This window comes from Spermophilus citellus, assembly GCF_964194105.1.
Source record: "Spermophilus citellus genome assembly, chromosome: 9".
NCBI classification, from domain to species: Eukaryota; Metazoa; Chordata; class Mammalia; order Rodentia; family Sciuridae; genus Spermophilus; species Spermophilus citellus.
In genome coordinates this window covers 98,663,139-98,685,082 of record NC_138191.1, presented here as the reverse complement: position 1 = coordinate 98,685,082, position 21,944 = coordinate 98,663,139, and the positions used below count along the sequence as shown (strand labels likewise).

Here is a 21,944-nt window from a genome sequence, read left to right as displayed (position 1 = left end):
GCCCGGGGAACCAGCAGCACTGGCCAAGGCTGTGGATATCTCCCACATGCACATGGAGGCGCTGAAGAAACTCAATAAGAATAAGAAGTTGGTCAAGAAGCTGGCCAAGAAATATGATGCCTTTTTGGCCTCAGAGTCTTTGATCAAGCAGATTCCACGAATCCTGGGCCCATGCCTAAATAAGGATGGCAAATTCCCTTCCCTGATGACACACAATGAAAACAAGGTGGCCAAAGTTGATGAGGTGAAATTCACAGTCAAGTTTCAAATGAAGAAGGTGCTGTGTCTGGCTGTTGCTGTTGGTCATGTGAAGATGACAGATGATGAGCTTGTCTACAACATCCACCTGGCTGTCAACTTCCTGGTGTCATTATTGCTCAAGAAGAATTGGCAGAATGTCTGGGCATTATACATCAAGAGCACCATGGGCAAGTCCCAGCGCCTGTATTAAGGCACATCCTAATAAATCCTAGTGCTACCAAAAAAAAAAAAAAAAAAAAAAAAAAAAAGGTAAATTGCTCTGTGTAATCAGAGCTTTGGGTCTAAGGAAAGGGGAGGTGATGATAGTGATCAATAGTCAATTTCCACAGCTCCTTATTGTGTACAAAGCCCCTTTTAAACATGTCCTCAAGGGAAGTTTTATAACACAGTAGTTGATACCATGGGTGGTGATGACATTTGGACTTTGGTTTAAATCTATGTTTTCTTTGTATGTTTTTTGCTTTGTTTGTGGTGCTGGAGATTGAACCCAGTGGTGCTCTATTACTGAGTTAGATTTCAATCCCTTTCTATTTTAAGACAGGGTCTTGTTAAGTTGCCCAGGCTGGCCTTGAACTTGGGATCCTTCTGCCTCAGTCCTCTGAGTTGCTGGGACTCTAGATGTGTTCCACAACACCCAATTTAAATCTTATATTTGACAACTGTTATATTTAACAATTGCTCTCTAAGTTTTCTTGTGTTAAAATAAAAGCACCTACTTCCCTTGTTAGAAGCTAACACTTAATAACATAATCAATAGTTACATATGCTACTATTTTATCTGTGCGGTAGAAATTACTGTCCCAGTATTACAGAGGAGGAAACAGGTTGGGACCAGAGAGTTAAGAACACTGAATGTAAAGTATAAAGTTTGGGCTTACTCTTTGTAGCCTTACTCTTTGTAGGCTACATTGGGGATTTGTTCTTCACTTGGGAAGATAGATACTCTTGTGTTTCTGCAAAGAAACAGAAATGAAATTAGTCCCTCTTCTACTCAAAAACATTTTTCTAACATGGAGTTTGTTTGATAATGTGAAAGGGCCTTTGGGCGAATCAGAGAGATGGCATAGTTCACTTCTGTGGGAACTGTGAACTGGGAGTCAGAAGACCAGGTGCTAGCCCCAATTCTGTCTCTCTCATTCTATGTGATCCTGGAAAGCCCTGCCCCTTCTCTGGATTTTAGATTTTGTTTTTCTCATCTGTGAAGTGGGACATTTACATCCAGCCTTCTGGAAGAAAGTCATATATAGTCTTTTAGCTGACATGATCTCTAAGCACAGAAGTTCCCTGTCTAGACTGATATTTCATGTGGGGAAGACTGAGGCTTTTCAAATAGGACTTTATCATGCAGATCACCAGGACACCTATGCTAGGGTTGTAAGTATAGGTTTCTCTACCTGACAGATCACTGTTTATGAAGGGAAGTGTGATATAGAAACTGAACCTCTCCCAGTCTCAGCTTCTTCATCTGTAAAATCCCCACATCACTGGGTTATTGTGAGCTTAAATAAGAAATAATATCTTACAATATCTAGGATAGTATCTGGCACACATTTCAAATTCATTCACTTATAGCTGTTCCTCTCCACTGTCATTGTCTTAGGCCTAGCCTGGTCTACAGTTTTGCTTGGGATTCTAAAAGAGCCTCTAGTTTCCAGTTCAAATTTCTATAGTTCCATTCCTCTGAGTAGCCAGAGTGATATTTTAAAAAACTGAATCATATTCCTTCCCTGATTGAAAACTCTCCAATATTTCCCACTGTCTTGGATGTAAAAACACAAATCCTTACCATGGGCGATCAGTCCTTCACTGACTTTTGCCTGTCTTTCTCTGGGCTTATCTCTTGTCACTCAATCTTTGCTCAGGCCATTACAGTTACACTGGCTGACTGTTTCTTGGGTTATTTTCCCACACCAGGCCATTGTACACACCTCGTCTACCTAACTACAACTTGCTTCTAGGTCTCAATTTACATATCACTTCCTCAAAAGGATTTTCCTGGCTCTTTCTAAGTCATTGTCTCTCAAGATCTCCCTGCCCCCATTATTCTAATAATCTCATATTCCAGGGCTTACACAGTTTATAATTAATCCTTTATATACTTTCCCCAAAATAAGTACTTTAAATCTGTCTTTATATCTCTCTATCCCTACTACTAAGCACAATCTGAAGATGTAGTTCTTAGGGAATGTTTATTAAATGAATGAAAGGTGGATAATTCGTTAGTTCTCTTTTCTTTTTCCTTCCTGTTTATATTTTTACAAAACACACTAAATGAATTATTTCATAACTAACCAAAAATTTTTTTCATGTGTCAGTTTCCATTCATTTATCTTAAAGGTATGATTTTTTGTAAACTTGAGATCTGCGTTCCAATCCTTGATCTGACATTTCTGCTGTGGGATCCAGGACTGAACTTTGGCTTTTTATTCATTAAATGAAGAGTTTAGCATGAACATCAAAAGATCATTATGAAGAGTAAATGAGAGGGGGCATGGGGGTAGGAAAGATGGTGGAATGAGAAAGACATCATTACCCTGGGTACATGTATGATTGCACAAATGGTATGACTCTTCATTGTGTACAACCAGAGAAATGAAAAATTTAGCTCCATTTGTGTACAATGAATCATAATGCTTTCTGCTGTCATGTGTAACTAATTGGAACAAATAAAAAATACAAATCAAGTTGTAAAAAAAATTAAAAATTACTTAAAAAAGTAAATGAGAGGAGCTGGGATTGTGGCTCAGTGGTAAAGCGCTCGCCTAACACACGTGAGGCTCTGGGTTTGATCTTCAGTACCACATAAAAATAAAAAAATAAAGGTTATTGCATATACCTACAACTAAAACAAACATTAAAAAAATAAATGAGAATGTATATGAAGCACTTATAGTGAGACATGTTAAGTTTTATAAATGGTAGGGATTTATTTTTATTTTATTTTTTAGTTGTCAATGGACTTTTGTTTTATTTATTTATTTATACATGGTGCTGAGGATCGAACCCAATGTGTCACACATGCTAGGCAAGTGCTCTACCACTGAGCTACAACTCCAGTCCAAAGGTAGTGATTTTGTTACTAATAAGTATAATAATAATTTTCTGAATATTCCTAGGTCTTCAGTAGAGTATTTTTGGCTACAGAAGACAACCAAATTTCATGACAGCATACCATGGGTCCAGTCCTGAAACTGGCTCTGAATTTGGGTACCCTGTGTGTTTGAGCTTCATTTTCCTCATCTATAAAATAGGTTTATTAACCCATTCCTATTTATCATACAAGGCCATTACAGGGTTCATACAGGATGGTATCTGTACAAAGCCTTTTTTTTTTGGTACTGAGGATTGAACTCAGGTGCACTTGTCCACTGAGCCACATCCCCAGCTCTATTTGTATTTTATTTAGAGACAGAGTCTCACTGAGTTGCTTAGTGCCCCGTCATTGCTGAGGCTGGCTTTAAACTCATGATCCTCCTGCCTCAGCCTCCAGAGCCGCTGGGATTATAGGTGTGAGACTCTGCGTCCAGCTGTACAAAGCCCTTTTAAGAGTAAAGGGCTGGGACTGGAGCTATAACTCAGTGGTAAAGCGCTTTTCTAGCATGTGTAAGGTACTGAGTTCAATCCTCAGCACCACATAAAGAAAAGGTATAAAAGATACAACATTATTAAAAATATATTTTAAAAAGAATTTTAAAAATGTAAAGGGCTGTATGTAAAAGTAAAGATTTATTGTATTAACTCCTGGCTCATCTCCCAAGGAGGCTGGGTAAATAAAATGAGGTTGAAATAATGATTGAAACCATAGGGAGAGCTTTGGGCTGGAAGCCAAGTTCAAACCTGACTCTCATAGGACCAGGCTTCTGTTTAATACTCAATTAAAGAGAAAAGCCTGGATACCTCTTCAATGCCTTAGGGAGAAGTGTAAAGAGAGGAGAGAAAAGTCCAAAAGTAATACATGGCTATCTACCTCCCCTACTGCTGCCTGCCCTGAGAGAGAAAAGGACCTATGTCCTAATTTTCTTGGTTCATTCTTCCCTCAGGGCAGGTACAAAGCCTTGTTATATTCCTGAAGAAAAGGCCTTTTCTTAGCTAAATGATGATGACTGTTTCACTCATCTTTACTGTTGGTCCTTACCCTAGCATGTCAACAAATTTTCCTGGATATCCAGGGAGGAGGTGTTAAAATGCAAAAAGCAGCACAAAAGTCAATCATTAATCCATTCACTTGCTTGTGACCTTGGACAAGTCCTGGGCTTCAAGGCCCAAATATGTAAGATGGTAAGAAATGCTGGACTCTAGGCTCTTTGCTTTTCCTTTCAGTGGTATACTGGGAAATGTTTAATTACTAGCTTTCCTAGTGTTGTTCTGACATTAATATTGGTTAATGTTTTGGAGTAAGATAAAAGTGAAACAATGAAGACATCTATTGGAACTTCACTCATCTGTCTATAATTTAAGTGACTTCTATGTTGAGTCAAATAATAGTTTTCAAATATTGGACATTACTAAATAATTTTGTGTTTTTCACAATGTAACAACTGAAGGCACAAATTTTAATTTTAATTAAAATTTTAATTTTAATCTGCATTGTTAATATTTGTTCTAACACTTTCTCAGGTTTAGATGATTAACAAATAAGCCCTGGCATATAGCATTTGATAATTTTGTTGGGATAAATATTCCTAGCATGACTAATTTCATAAAAGTTGTAAATTTTGATAAGGTCCAGTTTATCAAATTTTTTTCCTAAGTTGCTTGAACTTTGGTGTCATAGCTTCTTATTTCTATTGCATAATCTAAGGTAAAGATTTACATTCACATTTTCTTTGAAGAATTGTGTAGTTTTAGCTTTTGTATACAGGTCTTTGATCCACTTTTGAGTTAATTTTTGTATAAGGCATGACATACAAGTTCAACTTCATTCTTTTTTTTTGAATTTTTTTTAAAAAAAAATTAAGTTGTAGGCGGACAAATACCTTTTTTTGGTGATTTATTTTTATGTGGTGCTGAGGATCAAACCCAGTGCCTCACACGTGCGAGGTAGGCACTCTACTGCTGAGCCACAATCCCAGCCCCTCAACTTCATTCTTTTTGCATGTGGAAATTCAGTAGTGCAGCATCATTTGTTGAAAAGGCTGTTCTTTCTCTATTGAATATGATATAGCACAGTATAACTGAAAACATTCAATTCAAAACATTGGAAACAGAGAATTAAGGTATTTTACTTTTTTGTAAAAAATTATAAAGAGGGCTGGGGTTGTAGCTCAGTGGTAGAGCACTCACCTAGCATGTGTGAGGCACTGGGTTTGATCCTCAATACCCCATAAATAAATAAAACAAAGGTATTGTGTCCATCTACAACTAAAACTATATGTATGTGTGTGTTTGTGTGTATGTGTATGTGTATGATAAAGAATAATTTGAACAGCTCTTGCTTTTTTTTTTTTTTTGTATGATTTAAAACATGAACAACCAGTTCTTCTATTTTTGGAATACAGTCCTATTTCTAAGTTTGGATCCACTTCCAAAATTTTATTCTTTGAACTTTCAGTATTATAAAGCATCTCCAAGGATTCCTTTAATGTGAAGTTTCTTGCTGGTGTTATTTTCTCATCTTCATCCTTGTAGTCACCACCACTTTCAGTAAGTTTGACTTTACAAAATTCTTATGGCTGCATACCCAGTCTTTCAAATGGAAGCAGTGTCAAAATTCCTATGCTCAACTATTTATTGTATTGTTCTGTTAGAGTCTGTAAACAAGTCAGGATGGCGCCTGGCATTTTGCCAGGGGGAGTGGTTTGTGAGGTTGCTGCAGCCGGGCTGGCTGGGCAAAATAACCGGGGGTTTACAGACTCTAACAGAGGTGGCGCCAGCGAGCCATTAAGTGTGGAGATTTCTTATTGGTTGACTGCTGTATCTAGTTTATGTTAATTAAGATAAGCTGTGTGGAATGTATATATGCTGCTCCTGTCCTACAATAAACGGCTCCCTCTCCCGCTATATCAACGTACACAAGTTGTTTGTCACCCACCCCCTTATTTTGCCCAGCCAGCCAGACTGCGGCATTGTTCCATTTACATTCACTTAAAAGTTTTACTTGGAGGGCTGGGGCTGTAGCTTCAATGGCAGAGCACTTGCCTAGCATGTGTGAGGCACTGGGTTTGATCCTCAGTACCACATTCAAAAAATAAATTAAATAAAGGCATGCTGTCCATCTACAACTATAAAACATTTTTTTTTAAAGTTTTACTTGGAGCCTTATCAACTTTGTTTCTTTGCTTCGTTTGAATTTTTTCATAATACATGAATGACATGTGGGCTGTAATACTGGTAGAAGAATTATATTCTTTGCTGTCTGTGCGAGACTGGAATACCGGATGTGCAGCGATCAATCACTGACAGACTCAAAGAAGTGGTGTGATTGGTCACTGATCATGATGTGCACCTGCTATTTGCATAGTGATTTGTGGACTGAGGAGCTAGCAGCAAATTTGTACTTAAAAAAAAATTTTTTTAGTTGTAGTTGGACACAATGCCTTTATTTTTTAAAAACTTATTGTTATGTGGTGCTGAGGATAGAATCCAGCTCCTTGCATGTGCTAGGCAAGTGCTCTACCGCTGAGCCACAATCCCAGCCCCTCAATTTAACTTTTAAAAATAGCTGTTTCTTGTCAACTTAGACCCTGTCTCAAGATAAAAAATAAAAAGGGTTGGGAATGTAGGTTAGCAGTAGAACCTTGCCCCAAATTTAATGCCCACTACTACTACTACTACAAAAAAAAAAAAAAAAAAAAAAAAAAGGAAGAGGAGGAGATGACATAGAAGAGGAGGAGGAAGAGAAGGAGAAATGGCTGTTTAACAATTAGCTCATAAAGTTTCTTCAAATTTAACAATCAGTTTTCATGAGTCTTCTTAAAATTTAACAATCAGTTCTGATGAGTCAACATAAGCCGATCACTGTTTTTATCTCAAACATGTTTTAATTTTATGAATCCTTTATTTAGCCAAAGCACATATGCACATACATATAAATATATTCAAAACCATTAGTTTTGTGGTTCAGGAGGGTGAGGTAGGAGAATCACAAGTTCAAAGCCAGTTGTAAACAACTTAGTGGGGCCCTAAGCAACTTAGTGAGACCCTGTCTCAAAAAATAAAAAAGGGCTTGGTGGTTTAGCTCTTGCCTCACATACGTGAGGCACTGGGTTTGATCCTCAGCACCATATAAAAATAAATAAAATAAACATATGTTTTAAAAGGGGGGGCTGGGGATGTGGTTCAGTGGTTAAGCACTGCTGGGTTCAATCCCTGGTACAAAGAAAGGGAGAGGGAGAGGGAGAGGGGGAGGGGGAGGGGGAGAAGGGGGAGAAAGAGAGAGAGAGAGAAAAGAAAAACAAAAAACCAAACCAAACCCTGCAGTTTTTTTTTTCCTCTTTATTCTCTGGCATTTGGTGCCCATGTCATAGTTAGCTCTCAGTGTTTGTAGAATGAGGTGAATTCACAATTACATGAGAATACAAAAAAGTCCACTTCGTTTGTTGATATGCACAACTGAAGTGTAGTACACCTAAGTAAAATAAACCTCATAAGTCATCAGGCTATAATGGATGCTCACTACTTGGTTGGTATACTCTGTACTACAAAATACTTTTTATTTATTTGGTTTTCTGATTATGAGAAACTACTTCGGAAGAATAGGGAAAGGTATAAAGAAAATGTTAACTTGAGACTTTCCAGAGGGAGAGATGAGAAGCAATGTTTATGGTTAAAAAGATGAGAAAAGGCAAGGGAAGATGATTAACCGAGAGCTTATATGTATCTGGAACTTTCTTGATAACCTTTATAATCTTGTACCATACCAGCAAGAAAAACAAGACTCAAAATAAGTGATTCCCTCTAGTCAAACAGCCTGAAATTGGTGGATCTGTGATTAGAACTCGGATCTTCTTACTCCAAAGTGCAAGCTCTTTCCACTATGCTGTACTATCTTTGCATGGTGCATAGCATGGAATAGACTAATCTGGACACCCTGAAGTAAAGCTTGGAGATTGAAATATCTAAATAACAACTCTCCTTCTCTGTTCCAGGTCATGTTTATATTACTAGAACCCAGGATTCCAGTCTCAAGGTCAAGTCTCCAGCCCAAGGTCTTTCCATTGTATCTCACATGCCATACTGCCTTATGTAATTCCTATGAAAAACATATGATAAACATTCACCTATATCAAGTATATCTTAATACTCCCTTACTGGAACCAGAGGATGGCAGTGAATTATGGACAGATGTTAATAACAATAATTATGCTTGTGGAAATACTTCTTGTGTTGTCAAAGTTGAATTATAAGTGGCCCCATGATCTGCCCCACCCTAGTGGTTGGTATACATTCCTACCCTGAGTGTGGGAGGATGTTTGGCAGCATGGAAGCAACAAGAAAATTTGTAGTCACACAGGCCCTGGTTGGAATCTTAGCTCTGCCATTCTGTCACTTTGGATAAGTAACTTCACCTCTGTTAGTTAATCTCAGTTTCCTAATCTGTCCACATGTTGAAACAGCACTCATCATCTTTCTCCTCAAGCCTCCTCCCCTCCCTCTTCTCCCTGCTACAAAGCACTGACTACCAAATTGCCCAAGGTAGAAACTCAAATGTCATCCTTAATTTCTCCCTCTTGTTCACATACCAATCCAATTATGAGTTTGATGATTTTATCTTCTGAAATATCTGTTCTCTCTACTCTACCCAAATTCACTTTTGCCTGGACTACTGCAATACTTACATGTGACCTCCCTACCTCGAAATTTGTGTCCTCCAATCTATTTCCTACACAGCAATTAGAGTGATCTTTTCTGTTAATAATATTGACCAGATTACAAGTTCTAATGGTTTCTTCTAGCCTATATGATAAAAATCCAAAGTCCTTGCCACGAATTATTAGGCCTTCCCTGTATTGATCTCTGTCTTGGCTATCATTACTTCCTAACTTTGCTCTCTACTAAAATTGTTCTCTTGGTCCTTCAGACATCTTGTGTGTTAACTCTAGGCTATTGCACATTCTATTCCTGCTGTCTGGAATGTTCTTACCTACCCCTTTCCTCTTCTTCCACCCAATTCGCCAAGCAGAGTTCTCGCTGTTCTTCAGGTCTCCACTTACATATAATATTCTTGAAGGAATCCTGCCTGACCCCAAGTTTGGGTTAGAAGCCTCTTGTTTGTGTTACTATAGTACACTATGCTTACCTCTTAAATTCATAGTCATTTATTTTCTCATTTGGCCTCCACACTAGTAATCTAAACTCTATAAGGAAAGGGATAGCACCTTGCTTACCACAGAACACACAGCCCAGTACATAGTAGCATTCAATAAATCTTTGAAGATTGAATTAATGAACTGTTCTGTGGTTTCATTGCCCAGATCTCTAACCCCTGTCCTCACACCTTAGCTTTCAGCATCTGCCTCTGGCCTCTTTTCTGGTTTAGGTGATTTTTTTCTGGTTTCAGTGATCTGTTCTGTAAGTGCCAAGATTCTCAACTCTATACACTTGCTTATTGTCAGCATCCTCTACCAGTCTAACTAGGACAGTTCATTATTTTTTTAATTTAACTTTATTTTATTCATTTATTTATTATGTGGTGCTGAGGACTGAACTCAGTGCACACGTGCTAGGCAAGTGCTCTACCACTGAGCCACAACCCCAGCCCCACGACAGTTTATTCTTTACTCCCAAGGAATCCAAGATATATATGCTAGACAACTCTGATCATCATTCCTACTTGCCTAGAAATATTCAGATAACAAATAACAATAGCTAATATTTAATGAGCAGCTACTACGTGTCAATTCCTTATATAAATATAGTACATTTTCATTTTACTAATGAGAAAAAAGTTTTTTCTGTTCATATCCAGTAGTTACTGAGGATGTGAACCTATGGTCTGCCTTGTTCCTAAGCTTTTCCATTGTATTTTTTAAAAAATTTAGTTGTCAATGGACTTTTATTTATTTGTATGTGGTGCTGAGAATCTAACCCAGTGACTCACACATACTGGGCAAGCAGTCTGCCACTGAGCAACAACCCCAGTCCACTACTATATACTCTAGAAAGGGTTATATCTCTCATTGTATCAGGTTTGACTGAAAGATGGTTATTGGTGTGGAACAGGGACAGTGACATGAATGAGGTGTAATTCTTTGGAAGGGGATTTTGATAGTAACCAACAAAACTACATGAATTTTTTTTAACCCAGCCACCCCACTTCTAAGAATTTACCCTAGATAAACTACAACAATAGAAAAACACATATACACAAAATTATTCACTACAACATTGTAATCACAAAATACTGGCAACAACTAAATATCCCTACCTAAGAGGATGCTTGAATAATTATAACAGTGATTCTCAAACATTTTGGTCTCAGACCCCTTTTATACTCATTGAGTACAGAGGACCCCAAAGATCTTTTGGATTGTATGTATTGATATTTATCATCTTAGAAATTGAGACTAAGAAAAGATTTCAGACACTTATTAGTTTATTTAAAATAACAATGGCAAACCCATAATGTTGATATGTAACTTCTTTTAATGAAAGGAACTATATCTTCCAAAACAAAAACAGTGAGAGAAGCATTGTTGACATTTTAGTAAATCTCTTTATCTTATTTTTAACTAGTTAAAAAACTTTTTTAGTTGTAGTTGAACACAATACCTTTATTTTATTTATTTATTTTTTATGTGGTGCTGAGGATCAAACCCAGGGCCTTACACGTGCTAGGCGAGCACTCTACTGCTGAGCCACAATCCCAGCCCAGTTAATTTTTTGTGGTTCTGGGGACTGAACACAGAGTGTGGGACAAGATGTCTACAATTGAGCTATACTCCTGGCCTCCCAAATAGCTTCAAAGTTAGAGAGACTTTATAGAAGACAGTTGAATTTTCATATATGCTTCTGAATTCAATTTGTTGGAGTATATGTTTGTTTTAGTTGAAGAAGCTAGACAAAGATCAGTCCTTAGGTATATAATTGGAAAAGTGAGGAATTTTTTTTTATGAACACAACATCTTTACTTTATTAATCTATTCCTTTTATGTGTTGCTGATGATCAAACCCAGGGTCTCACATGTGCGAGGCAAGTGCTCCACCACTGAGTCACAATCCCCTATTTTTTAATAGTCATTTCAAATAGTGTGGATATTTTCTTTAATATTACATTAAAACTTGACAAACAGTAATTTCTTTTCTTTTCTTTCTTTTTTTTGAGACAGGTCTCTATGTTGCTAAGGCTGGCCTCAAACTCCTGGGCTCAAAACAATTTTCCCATTTCAGCCTCACACGTAGCTGGAACTACAGGTGTGTGCCACCATACCCAGTTACAGTGGTATTTTCTTTCTTTTTTTTTTTTAAGAGAGAGAGAATTTTATTTTTTATTTTTATTTATTTATTTATTTATTTATTTATTTATTTTTAAGAGAGAGTGAGAGAGGAGAGGAGAGGAGAGGAGAGGAGAGGAGAGGAGAGGAGAGAGAGAGAGAGAATTTTTAATATTTATTTTTTAGTTCTTGGCGGACACAACATCTTTGTTTGTATGTGGTGCTGAGGATCGAACCCAGGCCGCACGCATGCCAGGCGAGCGCGCTACCGCTTGAGCCACATCCCCAGCCCCAACAGTGGTATTTTCTTAAAGGTTATTTGCAATGTGGATTCTGAAATCGTATCAATAACTTTAAAAATTCTGTTACATTAAAATACATTGGTCTAAGGCTGAGACAGGAGGATCACAAGTTCCAAGCCAGCTTCAGCAACAGCCTCAGCAACAGTGAGGTGCTAAGCAACTCAGTGAGACCCTGTCTCTTAAACAAAATTCAAAATAGGGTTGGGGATGTGGCTCAGTGGTTGAGTGGCCCTGAGTTTAATCCCTGGTACAAAAAAAATCCATTGGTCTATATTACATTTTTAAAATATTTATTTATTTATTTTAGTTTTAGGTGGACACAATATCTTTATTTTATTTTTATGTGGTGTTGAGGATCCAACCAGGGTCCCGCCTGTGCTAGGCAAGTGCTCTACCGCTGAGCCACAATCCCAGCCCACCTATATCACATTTTAAAGGTATATTTTACTCATACATACTTGTATAACATCATGCATTGGTGATTTGAAAAAAATGTTGGTGTTCAGTGGGGTCATGCAAAGTTTCCAAATGTTGACACATTTTATTATACAACATTAAAAAAATCCTCCACAACATTTTTTAATATAACTACCTTCAGAAAATTTGGGAAACTAAAGTTCATGGTGGTAAATACAAGTTTCTCAAAATTCCAGTATTTATTTGAAGTCTGAATTTTATCATGAGCCACAAACATTGTTAGTTGTTTTCCTTGATGTACCAGGCTCCCTTTGTTCATTTCCTGAAAATGTCTGCCATATTCCCAGGTCTAAATAACCACAGTTTGTCTATAATTCTTGAAAGTAAAAACAATGTTCAAATAAAAGTGGGGAATATGTGTATTTTCTAGCTCTGTTCACTGAGAGAGCATGGAAGCAATGGCATCAGAGTAGCAGTGAGGACATTCAGCACTTGGATCTTTGTTTCTAAATACTATTGTCCACAAGAAACTAGACAGGAAAAAAAGGAAAAGAAAGCAGGTAGGGGAATTTCATGAAAATGGAAGGGAGATCAGTAGAGGAAGAGACCAGGGGGCGAGAGGAGGGGAGGGAAAGGGGAAATACTGGGGAGTGATATTGGCCAAATTATATGATTATATTGTGTGCCTACATAATATGTAACAACAAATCCCTCTATTATTTCAACTATAATGCACCAATAAAAATATGGAAAAATTTAGAAAATGATGAAAAAATGCTAAAAGAACATAGAAGTCAACCAAATCTACAACTTATGTAAGCAAACTCATGTAAACAATTCAATATAAACAATGGTAGTAATGACTACGTAATTACTACAATAAAAAACAATGAATTCATTTTGATATAAATATATCGATAAATGAATAAATGGAGAACCAAAAAGATCTCTTATACAGCAGAAAGATAAAAAAATAGGATGACAAATGATAATGATGGAAGTAAAAAGTTATCATTTGGCAATTACTATAGCAATAATTGTTTCAAGTAAGAATCATTAATAGAGCTGGGATTGTAGCTTAGTGGTAAAGCACCTGCCTAGCATATGTGATTCACTGGGTTCAATTCTCAGCACCACATATAAATAAAAAAAAAAAAAGGTACATTGACAACTAAAAAAATATTTAAAAAAAAGAATCATCAATAAATGCTAAAGCCTTTGAGTAGGTTCAAATGACCACCCCCCCAGATATTTATTATGGAGGTAAAAATAGTTATTTTATGATGGAAAAACTAGGCAGATTACACTTTAATTAAGTGAACAAGGTTGCTATCACCACTGATGGGACATACAGGTATCACGTCTTCTGGTATAATTCACTGAGAAGGACACATCAGTATTGTAGTATTCCTGCCAAAAATGCACACCATGAATCTTATCATAAAGAAATAAACTCAAATTGGGAGAAGTTTTACAAATATATAAACTATACTCTAAAAAAAGTCAAGGTCATAAAAGAGAAAGACTGAGAAACTGCTCCAGATTAATTAAAATTAAAGAAACTTGACAACTAATTATAATATAGAATCATGCACTGCATTCTAGACCAGAACAAAAAATATTGTTTTTTGTTTTCTGTAAAAAATACTAATATAACTGGCAAAATCAGAATAAGGTCATAGATTATATCATAGTACTGTATCAGGGTTAAGTTTCTAATTTTGATAATTATACTGTGATTTTTGCACTCTGTTTTGAGGGAACTGAAAAATATTTAGGGATAAATGGATCAAAAAATAATTACAATTGCCTCTAGATATATCTATCTAGATAAAAGAAAATTGAGTAAGCATGAGAGAGACTGATAAAGCAAATGTGGTTAGATATGGGTGAAAGGTGTGTGGTAAACATTTGGCACTATTTTTCCAACTTTTCTTTAAATCTGAAATAATTTCAAAATAAAAGTAAAAAAAAATCCCAGAAACATGTAACATTTTGGACTATTTTTTCTAAATATTATAATTATATATTTTACAAATATATGAAAAACATAATTGGGTTCATACAGTAGTCTTTTTACTAAATCTGTTTTTATTACTTTGCTATTAAATCATGAACAGATTTCATTATTACTTAAATTTTTTTAAAATACATTGTTAATGGAGGCATAATATTTCTTTGTGTAGAGGTATTGTAATTTAGTTTATTTAGTTTTTTCCTCACATATTCATGTTATAAGCCTAAAGTAAAACATAAAATACATGTCTTTTTTCATATACCTTTGTTCATATATTTGATTACTTCATGCTTGAGTCCGAGAACAGGAATTGCTTTATTATTATTATTATTATTATTATTATTTTTAATGACTAAAGTGACATAACAAGTTCCTAAATGTCCAAGTTCCTTTTTAAGTTTGGGGTGCTTTACTGACTTCTGGCCTGCTCTAAGGTGCATCTGTTTGGTAACAGACTGTAAATTCTGGATTTAACTCTGGATAGTGTTGGTGCTGCAGAAGGGTGCAGGAGATCATACCTGGTGCTAGCAGGCTGGGCTCAGATCTGGATTGTACCAGTTGAAGGGGATTCTTATTTTTGGTAGGTCCTGAAAGTTAAGGTGAACAGCCTAAAATAATCACTCAGCAGTTGGGATTCAGGCTAGCTAGCTCAAGGAGGTTCAGTTCTGTTTAACAGTACCTAGGCTGAGAATTAATCCAAGGACACTGAGATGAATCAAATACTGAACTTGGCCCACAGGCTCACATTCTGGTAGGAGAGACATACAAGTCAATAGATATTAACACTGTAGTGATGACTAGTTATAAATTGGGTAGAGCTTCTGCATTTCCCTTTAAACAAATTTTTATATACACTATATACATTATATACTCTGTACACAAATACAATATTCATTCATTCCTCTTTCTCTCTTCCTTTAGTACACCTATAATTTAGCATATACCCTAGACCAAAGTTAGTAGTAGAATTGGAGAGGAGAGAAATTTAAAAAGGAAGAAAATAGAATTTATTAGGCTTCATGGCCTATTGTTCAGGACACAGGAGTAAAGGAGGAACCACAGATTTTTGGATTGGGCAACTGGGAGGATGATGGTGCCATTCACCAAGCCAGGAAATGGATATTTTTTTGGCCTGGATTTTATTTTATTTTGAGATGGGATCTTGTTATATCGCCTACACTGGCCTCAAACGCCTGGGGTGGAATGATCCTCCTGCCTCAGCCTTCAGAGTAGCTAAGATCTCAGATGAGCACTACTATGTCTGGTTTGGTCTGAATTTTAAAGAACACATTCTACCTTTATTTTATCTATTTATTTTTATGTGGTGCTAAGGATCAAACCGAGGGCCTCCCACATGTGAGGCGAGCACTCTACCGCTGAGCCATAACCCTAGCTCCAAAGAACACCTTCTAAAGAGCAAAGAAAATTTTGGTAAGGGTGACTTTAAACTAACTTGAAAAAACCATTCTTAGAATACTGGCTTTCTAAAGGATGTTTATGGCATAAAAATGAAAGTGAGGAGGTAGACCAAACAGCATGGGAATAAAGAGGTATTTTTGAGTCACTGAATAATAATGAAAATCAATGAAAAATTGAGAGTAGGGTAATCAAGTCAATTGACTGCAGGCCAAGATATTAATATGAAAAGGAGATTTATGACAGAAGAAAAGCAGATGAGAAGTATTTCAGGTGCAGGGAGCAAACTGAGTAGGAAGAGCCACCAATAATGGACTGAAATTGTAGTAGACCAAAAGGATTTTAAGTAAACTAGTATGATCAGGGAGGTGGTGGTAATGGTAAAGTCAGGCTTGATCAGCAACAGAATTTGAAGAGAAGGGGAGAAATTGTGAAGCAAGAGGAAACTAGTCCTGGGAACAAATGAATCATCTTCAAGTAGTAGCTACACCCTGGGTAGCATAATTGATTCATAAACAAATGCAGATTTCCTGCAGTGGTAGTTATCTAGGTTTGGAAAGCACAGTGCTTATGTTAGGTTGCCAAACTGATCTAAATTAAAGAACCCCTTTCTTTAGCCTGAAAAATTTTTAGCAATAGTAACTTACCCTTGCAGCATTTTATTAATATTGCTAAGAGGACTGTTGGAGTATCAAATAGGGGATGAGAAAAACATCAGGTTACTTCCAGCTTTTCCTTAGGTTGGATGAACTTCACATGTAAAATGGTGGTAGCATAGTTACTAATTCATGAAGTTGTTATGAGGATGAATCACCATCACTGTTTCCTTCTAAGCCCCAGTTTCTCTTGTTATAAAAAGGGGAGAGCGATTTTTTTTTTTTTTGTAATGTGACTCAGAGGTATGTGGTGAAGACACATCTAGGACTATATAGGAACAGTTTTCATTGATGAGATGAGAACTGCTAGGTTATATTTTCTCTGGGTGGCTGCTCAATTATTATTTGAACATTTCCTGGAGACCTTATGTACTTTTTTCATTATGATTTGTTATTATTAGGCCATAACCTAAGGTAAGATAAGACTGCTTTATTATATTTTTATACAGAAAATATACTGGTTCTATGTTGATATCTGCTTTGCAACAGAAAGTCAAAGGATCCAGTGCATTAGGTTCTGGTCTTCAGTGGAGGGATGTTATATAAATCTGTTAGTGAAATTTCACCTAGACCAGGGATGATGAATGATGCACACATCTTTTTCTCACACACACACACACACACACACACACACACACAGATAAAAACGAACAACAACAAAAATTCTGGCTGGGCATAATCTTGGGCCTAAAAAAGACTGAGAGTGTTCTGAAATCAGCAAAAATTGGACCTAACATTTATTGAGTACCTTCTAATAGGCCAGTCTCTCCATCTTCAATCTTCACAAGTAGCAAGGCAGGCAGGAGAAAACTGAGGTTCAAAATGTTACATAACTTGCCATGGTCCTAAAGCTATACATGGTGGAAATGGATCGGTAATAGCAGGATCTGACACCAAAGTTCCAGCTCATTCTATCATACCACACTGTGGAGAAAACACACACACACACACACACACACACACACACACACACACACCCTCTTTTTGGAAAACCTGGAGGCCAGAGGATCTGGAGAATTTTTCTTTCCCTATTTCCATTTTGATAGTCTTTTGTTTGTTTTTGGTTCTGACGTTTGCACCTTAGAGGCTTAGAGGCTGAGTGGGATCAAACACAGGGCATCTGTAAACAATGATTTTATAGTCCCCGCTAATGCATACAGGGATTTCCTTCAGAGCCTTACCTAGGATTTGGCAGGGATGGCGGGTGGAGAGGTGGGAGAGTAGAGGTGAGGGTGGGGGAGGGGGACTAGTAAAAGGATGATTCTTTTCTTACCTTTAAGTTGCTTATGAATTTCAGCACAAGCCGTTGGCTATTCTCTTCTCTTGTTCACCATATTTTTCCCTATTTTTTTTTGGGGGGGGGCGACTAGGGGTTAAGGGTTTGGTGCCTGTAGGAAATTTCTGTGATGATCTGTACGGTAGATCCAAAAAGAGTTAAGGTCAAAAACAATTCCTTCATCTGTTCTGGGAGGAGATTGTGTGTTTAAAAAAAAAAAAAAAGGTTTGTTCTGGACATTCTTCTTTCATCCAGGCACACTGAAGGGATTAGAAGGGACACCCCCTCTTTCTGTGAGAAATGAGGCATGGAAACTGCCTCACAAGTGCGGGTTCGAGTGACAAGAGCGCTCACGTACCTTCTGTAGAGAAGGAAAAGGTGCTGGGGTCTGTCGCGGGTGGGGACCGCAAGGGGTTGGTGGGAACCGCGGCTTCCGGCTCTCAGGAAGCGTCGTCAGGGGCGGGCGGAGGGCGGCGCAGGGCGCGCGGGGCCCCCGCCACCCCCAGGCCGCGCTCCTTCGCGTTCCCTGCCGCTCGTGCCCGGCGCGGCAGCAGCCGCAGTCCCGGCGCCGTAGCGGGACGTGGGGTCCAGGGGGCGCTGTGGCCCAGCGGCGCGGGCGGCTGGAGCGGCGGCCGCGACGCTGGAGGCTTCGTGGAGAATCACCGCCTGCAGCACCTCGGTCGTCCCACTGCAGTCTGTGCCCCCCGCCCGGCTCACCGGTGCTCCCTGGGACCCGCGTGGCTGCGGCGGCCCGGGAGCCGATGCGGCTGGGCGGGCACTGGGCCTCAGCAGCCCCCGCCGCCGCCGCAGCGACCACATCCCCTTCAGGAGTGCGAGGCTTTGCGGCGGCCCCTGTAGCCGCGCCGGTGCCCTCCTGGGGAGGAGACTTTCGGCTCGGGGACGACTCCCCCCGGCCATGGTGAAGCGACGGCGGCCACAGCCGAGGTGAGTGCGGCGCGACCCTGTCCCGGGCTCGCCAGGCTCCCACCTCCTGTGGGGGCCCTGGTTGCAGCCCTCAGGCCGGGCGGACGGGGCGTCCTGCCGCTGTGGCTGCCTCTACCCGGCGGCTCTGGGGGCCTCAGCCCTTCCTCGCCGCGTCCCCCGGGAGGTCGAGGCCCGTGGGGGGCGCCTAGGCCCCGAGAGAACGCTCTCCCGGGCCTCGGTTCCGGTGCGGCCCGGTGTGTGAAGAGGTGGCTGACGGCTGCACCGGTGCCCTTTGGGTTTGCTCCGGGCGGGGCCGAGAACGGCTTCTTACCCGGGCCCTGCGTGTACATCCCGGAGGGAGGCAGAGGACGCCTGTTTGCAAACAACCTTAGCTTTCCATCGCCCTGTACTGAGTCCTGCAGAGTCCCGGGGGGGGGGGGGGGAGGCCGGGTAGGGTGAGGATTGAGGTGCTAAGAGTTCGGGACCCTTAGAGCCCTGGAGTGTCATTCACGGATTCGACTTCCTAGAGAAAAGCCTTTTGAGACTTATTTGAGGTGAAATTTCATCACCTGCGGGTAGCTCGTCCACCTCTTATATTACATCTTATCTCTAAGCGTGATCTGCCTTGGAGAAAGCCCCATCCCGTCTTTTCGTTGCTGTTTCCTAGATAAACACTACCGTTATAAAAATTTATTTTACAGAAATTTGTGTCTTTTCCACCTCCAAGAAAAGAGGAAATATTTTAGTGCTTCAGTCCTCGGTACAAAAATGTTCCCTCTAAATAGATCCAGAGGACGGACGGAAAGAGGATTTTAAGTCGTGCCAACTGTCCTAATAGCAGGAACCCGATGGAAATGAATGTAGTCTAAATTTTAGAAGTAACGTTATTTGTTCTGGTATTGATATAAAAAAAAGTTAGTGATTGCAGTTTGGTACAGTAAGTCAGATATTTGGGTACTTATGATTTATGGTAAATGTGATGACAGTTTATTCTTGTTTTCTAAAGTATGTGAAGGTGTAAGATTTGTAGGTACTTCTAAAACTAATCATGAAAAAAAATCCTTATAGTAGAAAATTGGTAAAGTGCAGAAAGGTAGTATGTCAACTCTCAATAAATATTTAATAACTAGGGAAAACATATTCTTTTTTTTCTTTTATTTTTTTATTGGTTGTTCACAAAATTACAAAGCTCTTGACATATCATATTTCATACATTAGATTGAAGTGGGTTATGAACCCCCAATTTTACCCCAAATGCAGATTGCAGAATCACTTCGGTTACACATCCACAATTTTACATAATGCCCTATTAGTAATTGTTGTATTCTGCTACCTTTCCTATCCCCTACTATCCCCCCTCCCCTCCCCTCCCATCTTCTCTCTCTACCCCATCTACTGTAATTCATTTCTCTCCTTGTTTATTTTCCCAATCCCCTCACAACCTCTTATATGTATTTTGTATAGCAATGAGGGTCTCCCTTCATTTCCATGCAATTTCCCTTTTCTCTCCCTTTCCCTCCCATCTCATGTCTCTGTTTAATGTTACTCTTTTCTTCCTACTCTTCCTCCCTGCTCTGTTCACAGTTGCTCTCATTATATCAAAGAAGACATTTGGTATTTGTTTTTTAGGGATTGGCTAGCTTCACTAAGCATAATCTGCTCTAGTGCCATCCATTTCCCTGCAAATTCTATGATTTTGTCATTTTTTATTGCTGCATAGTACTCCATTGTGTATAGATGCCACATTTTTTTTATCCATTCATCTATTGAAGGGCATCTGGGTTGGTTCCACAGTCTAGCTATTGTGAATTGTGCTGCTATGAACATCTATGTGGCAGTATCCCTGTAGCATGCTCTTTTAAGGTCTTCAGGGAATAGTCCGAGAAGGGCAATAGCTGGGTCAAATGGTGGTTCCATTCCCAGCTTTCCCAGGAATCTCCAAACTGCTTTCCAAATTGGCCGCACCAATTTGCAGTCCCACCAGCAATGTACAAGTGTACCCTTTTCTCCACATCCTCGCCAGCACTTGTTGTTGTTTGACTTCATAGTGGCTGCCAATCTTACTGGAGTGAGATGGTATCTTAGGGTGGTTTTGATTTGCATTTCTCTGACTGCTAGAGATGGTGAGCATTTTTTCATGTACTTGTTGATTGATTGTATATCCTCCTCTGAGAAGCGTCTGTTCAGGTCCTTGGCCCATTTGTTGATTGGGTTATTTGTTATCTTATTGTCTAATTTTTTGAGTTCTTTGTATACTCTGGATATTAGGGCTCTATCTGAAGTGTGAGGAGTAAAAATTTGTTCCCAGGATGTAGGCTCCCTATTTACCTCTCTTATTGTTTCTCTTGCTGAGAAAAAACATTTAAGTTTAATTAAGTCCCATTTGTTGATTCTTGTTATTAACTCTTGTGCTATGGGTGTCCTATTAAGGAATTTGGAGCCTGACCCCACAATATGTAGATCGGAGCCAACTTTTTCTTCTATCAGACGCAGAGTCTCTGATTTGATATCAAGCTCCTTGATCCATTTTGAGTTAACTTTTGTGGATGGCGAGAGAAAGGGATTCAGTTTCATTTTGTTGCATATGGATTTCCAGTTTTCCCAACACCATTTGTTGAAGATGCTATCCTTCCTTCATTGCATGCTTTTAGCCCCTTTATCAAATATAAGATAGTTGTAACTTTGTGGATTAGTCTCTGTGTCCTCTATTCTATACCATTGGTCCACCCGCCTGTTTTGGTACCAGTAGCATGCTGTTTTTGTCACTATTGCTCTGTAATATAGTTTGAAATCTGGTATCGCTATACCACCTGATTCACACTTCCTGCTTAGAATTGCTTTTGCTATTCTGGGTCTTTTATTTTTCCATATGAATTTCATGATTGCTTTATCTATTTCTACAAGAAATGCCGTTGGGATTTTGATTGGCATTGCATTAAACCTATAGAGAACTTTTGGTAATATTGCCATTTTGATGATATTAGTTCTGCCTATCCATGAACAGGGTATATTTTTCCATCTTCTAAGATCTTCTTCTACTTCTCTATTTAGGGTTCTGTAGTTTTCATTGTATAAATCTTTCACCTCTTTTGTTAGGTTGATTCCCAAGTATTTTATTTTTTTTGAGGATATTGTGAATGGAGTGTTTTTCCTCATTTCCGTTTCAGAAGTTTTGTTGCTGATATACAGAAATGCCTTTGATTTATGTGTGTTGATTTTATATCCTGCCACTTTGCTGAATTCATTTATTAGTTCTAGTAGTTTCTTTGTAGACCCTTTTGGGTCTTCTAGGTATAGAATCAT

The 21,944-nt window shown here is 38.7% G+C and overlaps 3 protein-coding genes across 4 annotated transcripts in view; 2 read left to right on the top strand and 1 right to left on the bottom strand.

Annotated features, from left to right (window-relative positions):
- LOC308655546 (uncharacterized protein) overlaps positions 1–18,991 on the bottom strand; it is a gene marked incomplete at its 5' end in the record, with an annotated part of 28,523 nt that extends 9,532 nt beyond the window's left edge. The window contains 3 exons of the mRNA XM_081305617.1: positions 17,715–17,852; positions 18,076–18,719; positions 18,778–18,991. Of these exons, the coding sequence (XP_081161743.1) occupies positions 17,808–17,852; positions 18,076–18,719; positions 18,778–18,991 (903 nt within the window). The 3' untranslated portion in view covers positions 17,715–17,807. The remainder of the gene's footprint in view (positions 1–17,714; positions 17,853–18,075; positions 18,720–18,777) is intronic.
- LOC308657076 (large ribosomal subunit protein uL1-like) lies at positions 47–482 on the top strand (the record flags this gene model as incomplete). The annotated part of the gene is made up of 1 exon (XM_081308531.1): positions 47–482. The coding sequence occupies one exon, from the start codon at positions 47–49 to the stop codon at positions 449–451; it is 405 nt and encodes a 134-aa protein (XP_081164657.1). The 3' UTR covers positions 452–482.
- The window catches only part of ZFYVE9 (zinc finger FYVE-type containing 9), a 208,168-nt gene continuing 204,748 nt past the window's right edge, over positions 18,525–21,944 (top strand). For both annotated transcript variants that reach the window (XM_081306404.1, XM_081306403.1), the window contains exon 1: positions 18,525–18,662. The gene's annotated coding sequence lies outside the window, so the exon portion shown is untranslated. The remainder of the gene's footprint in view (positions 18,663–21,944) is intronic.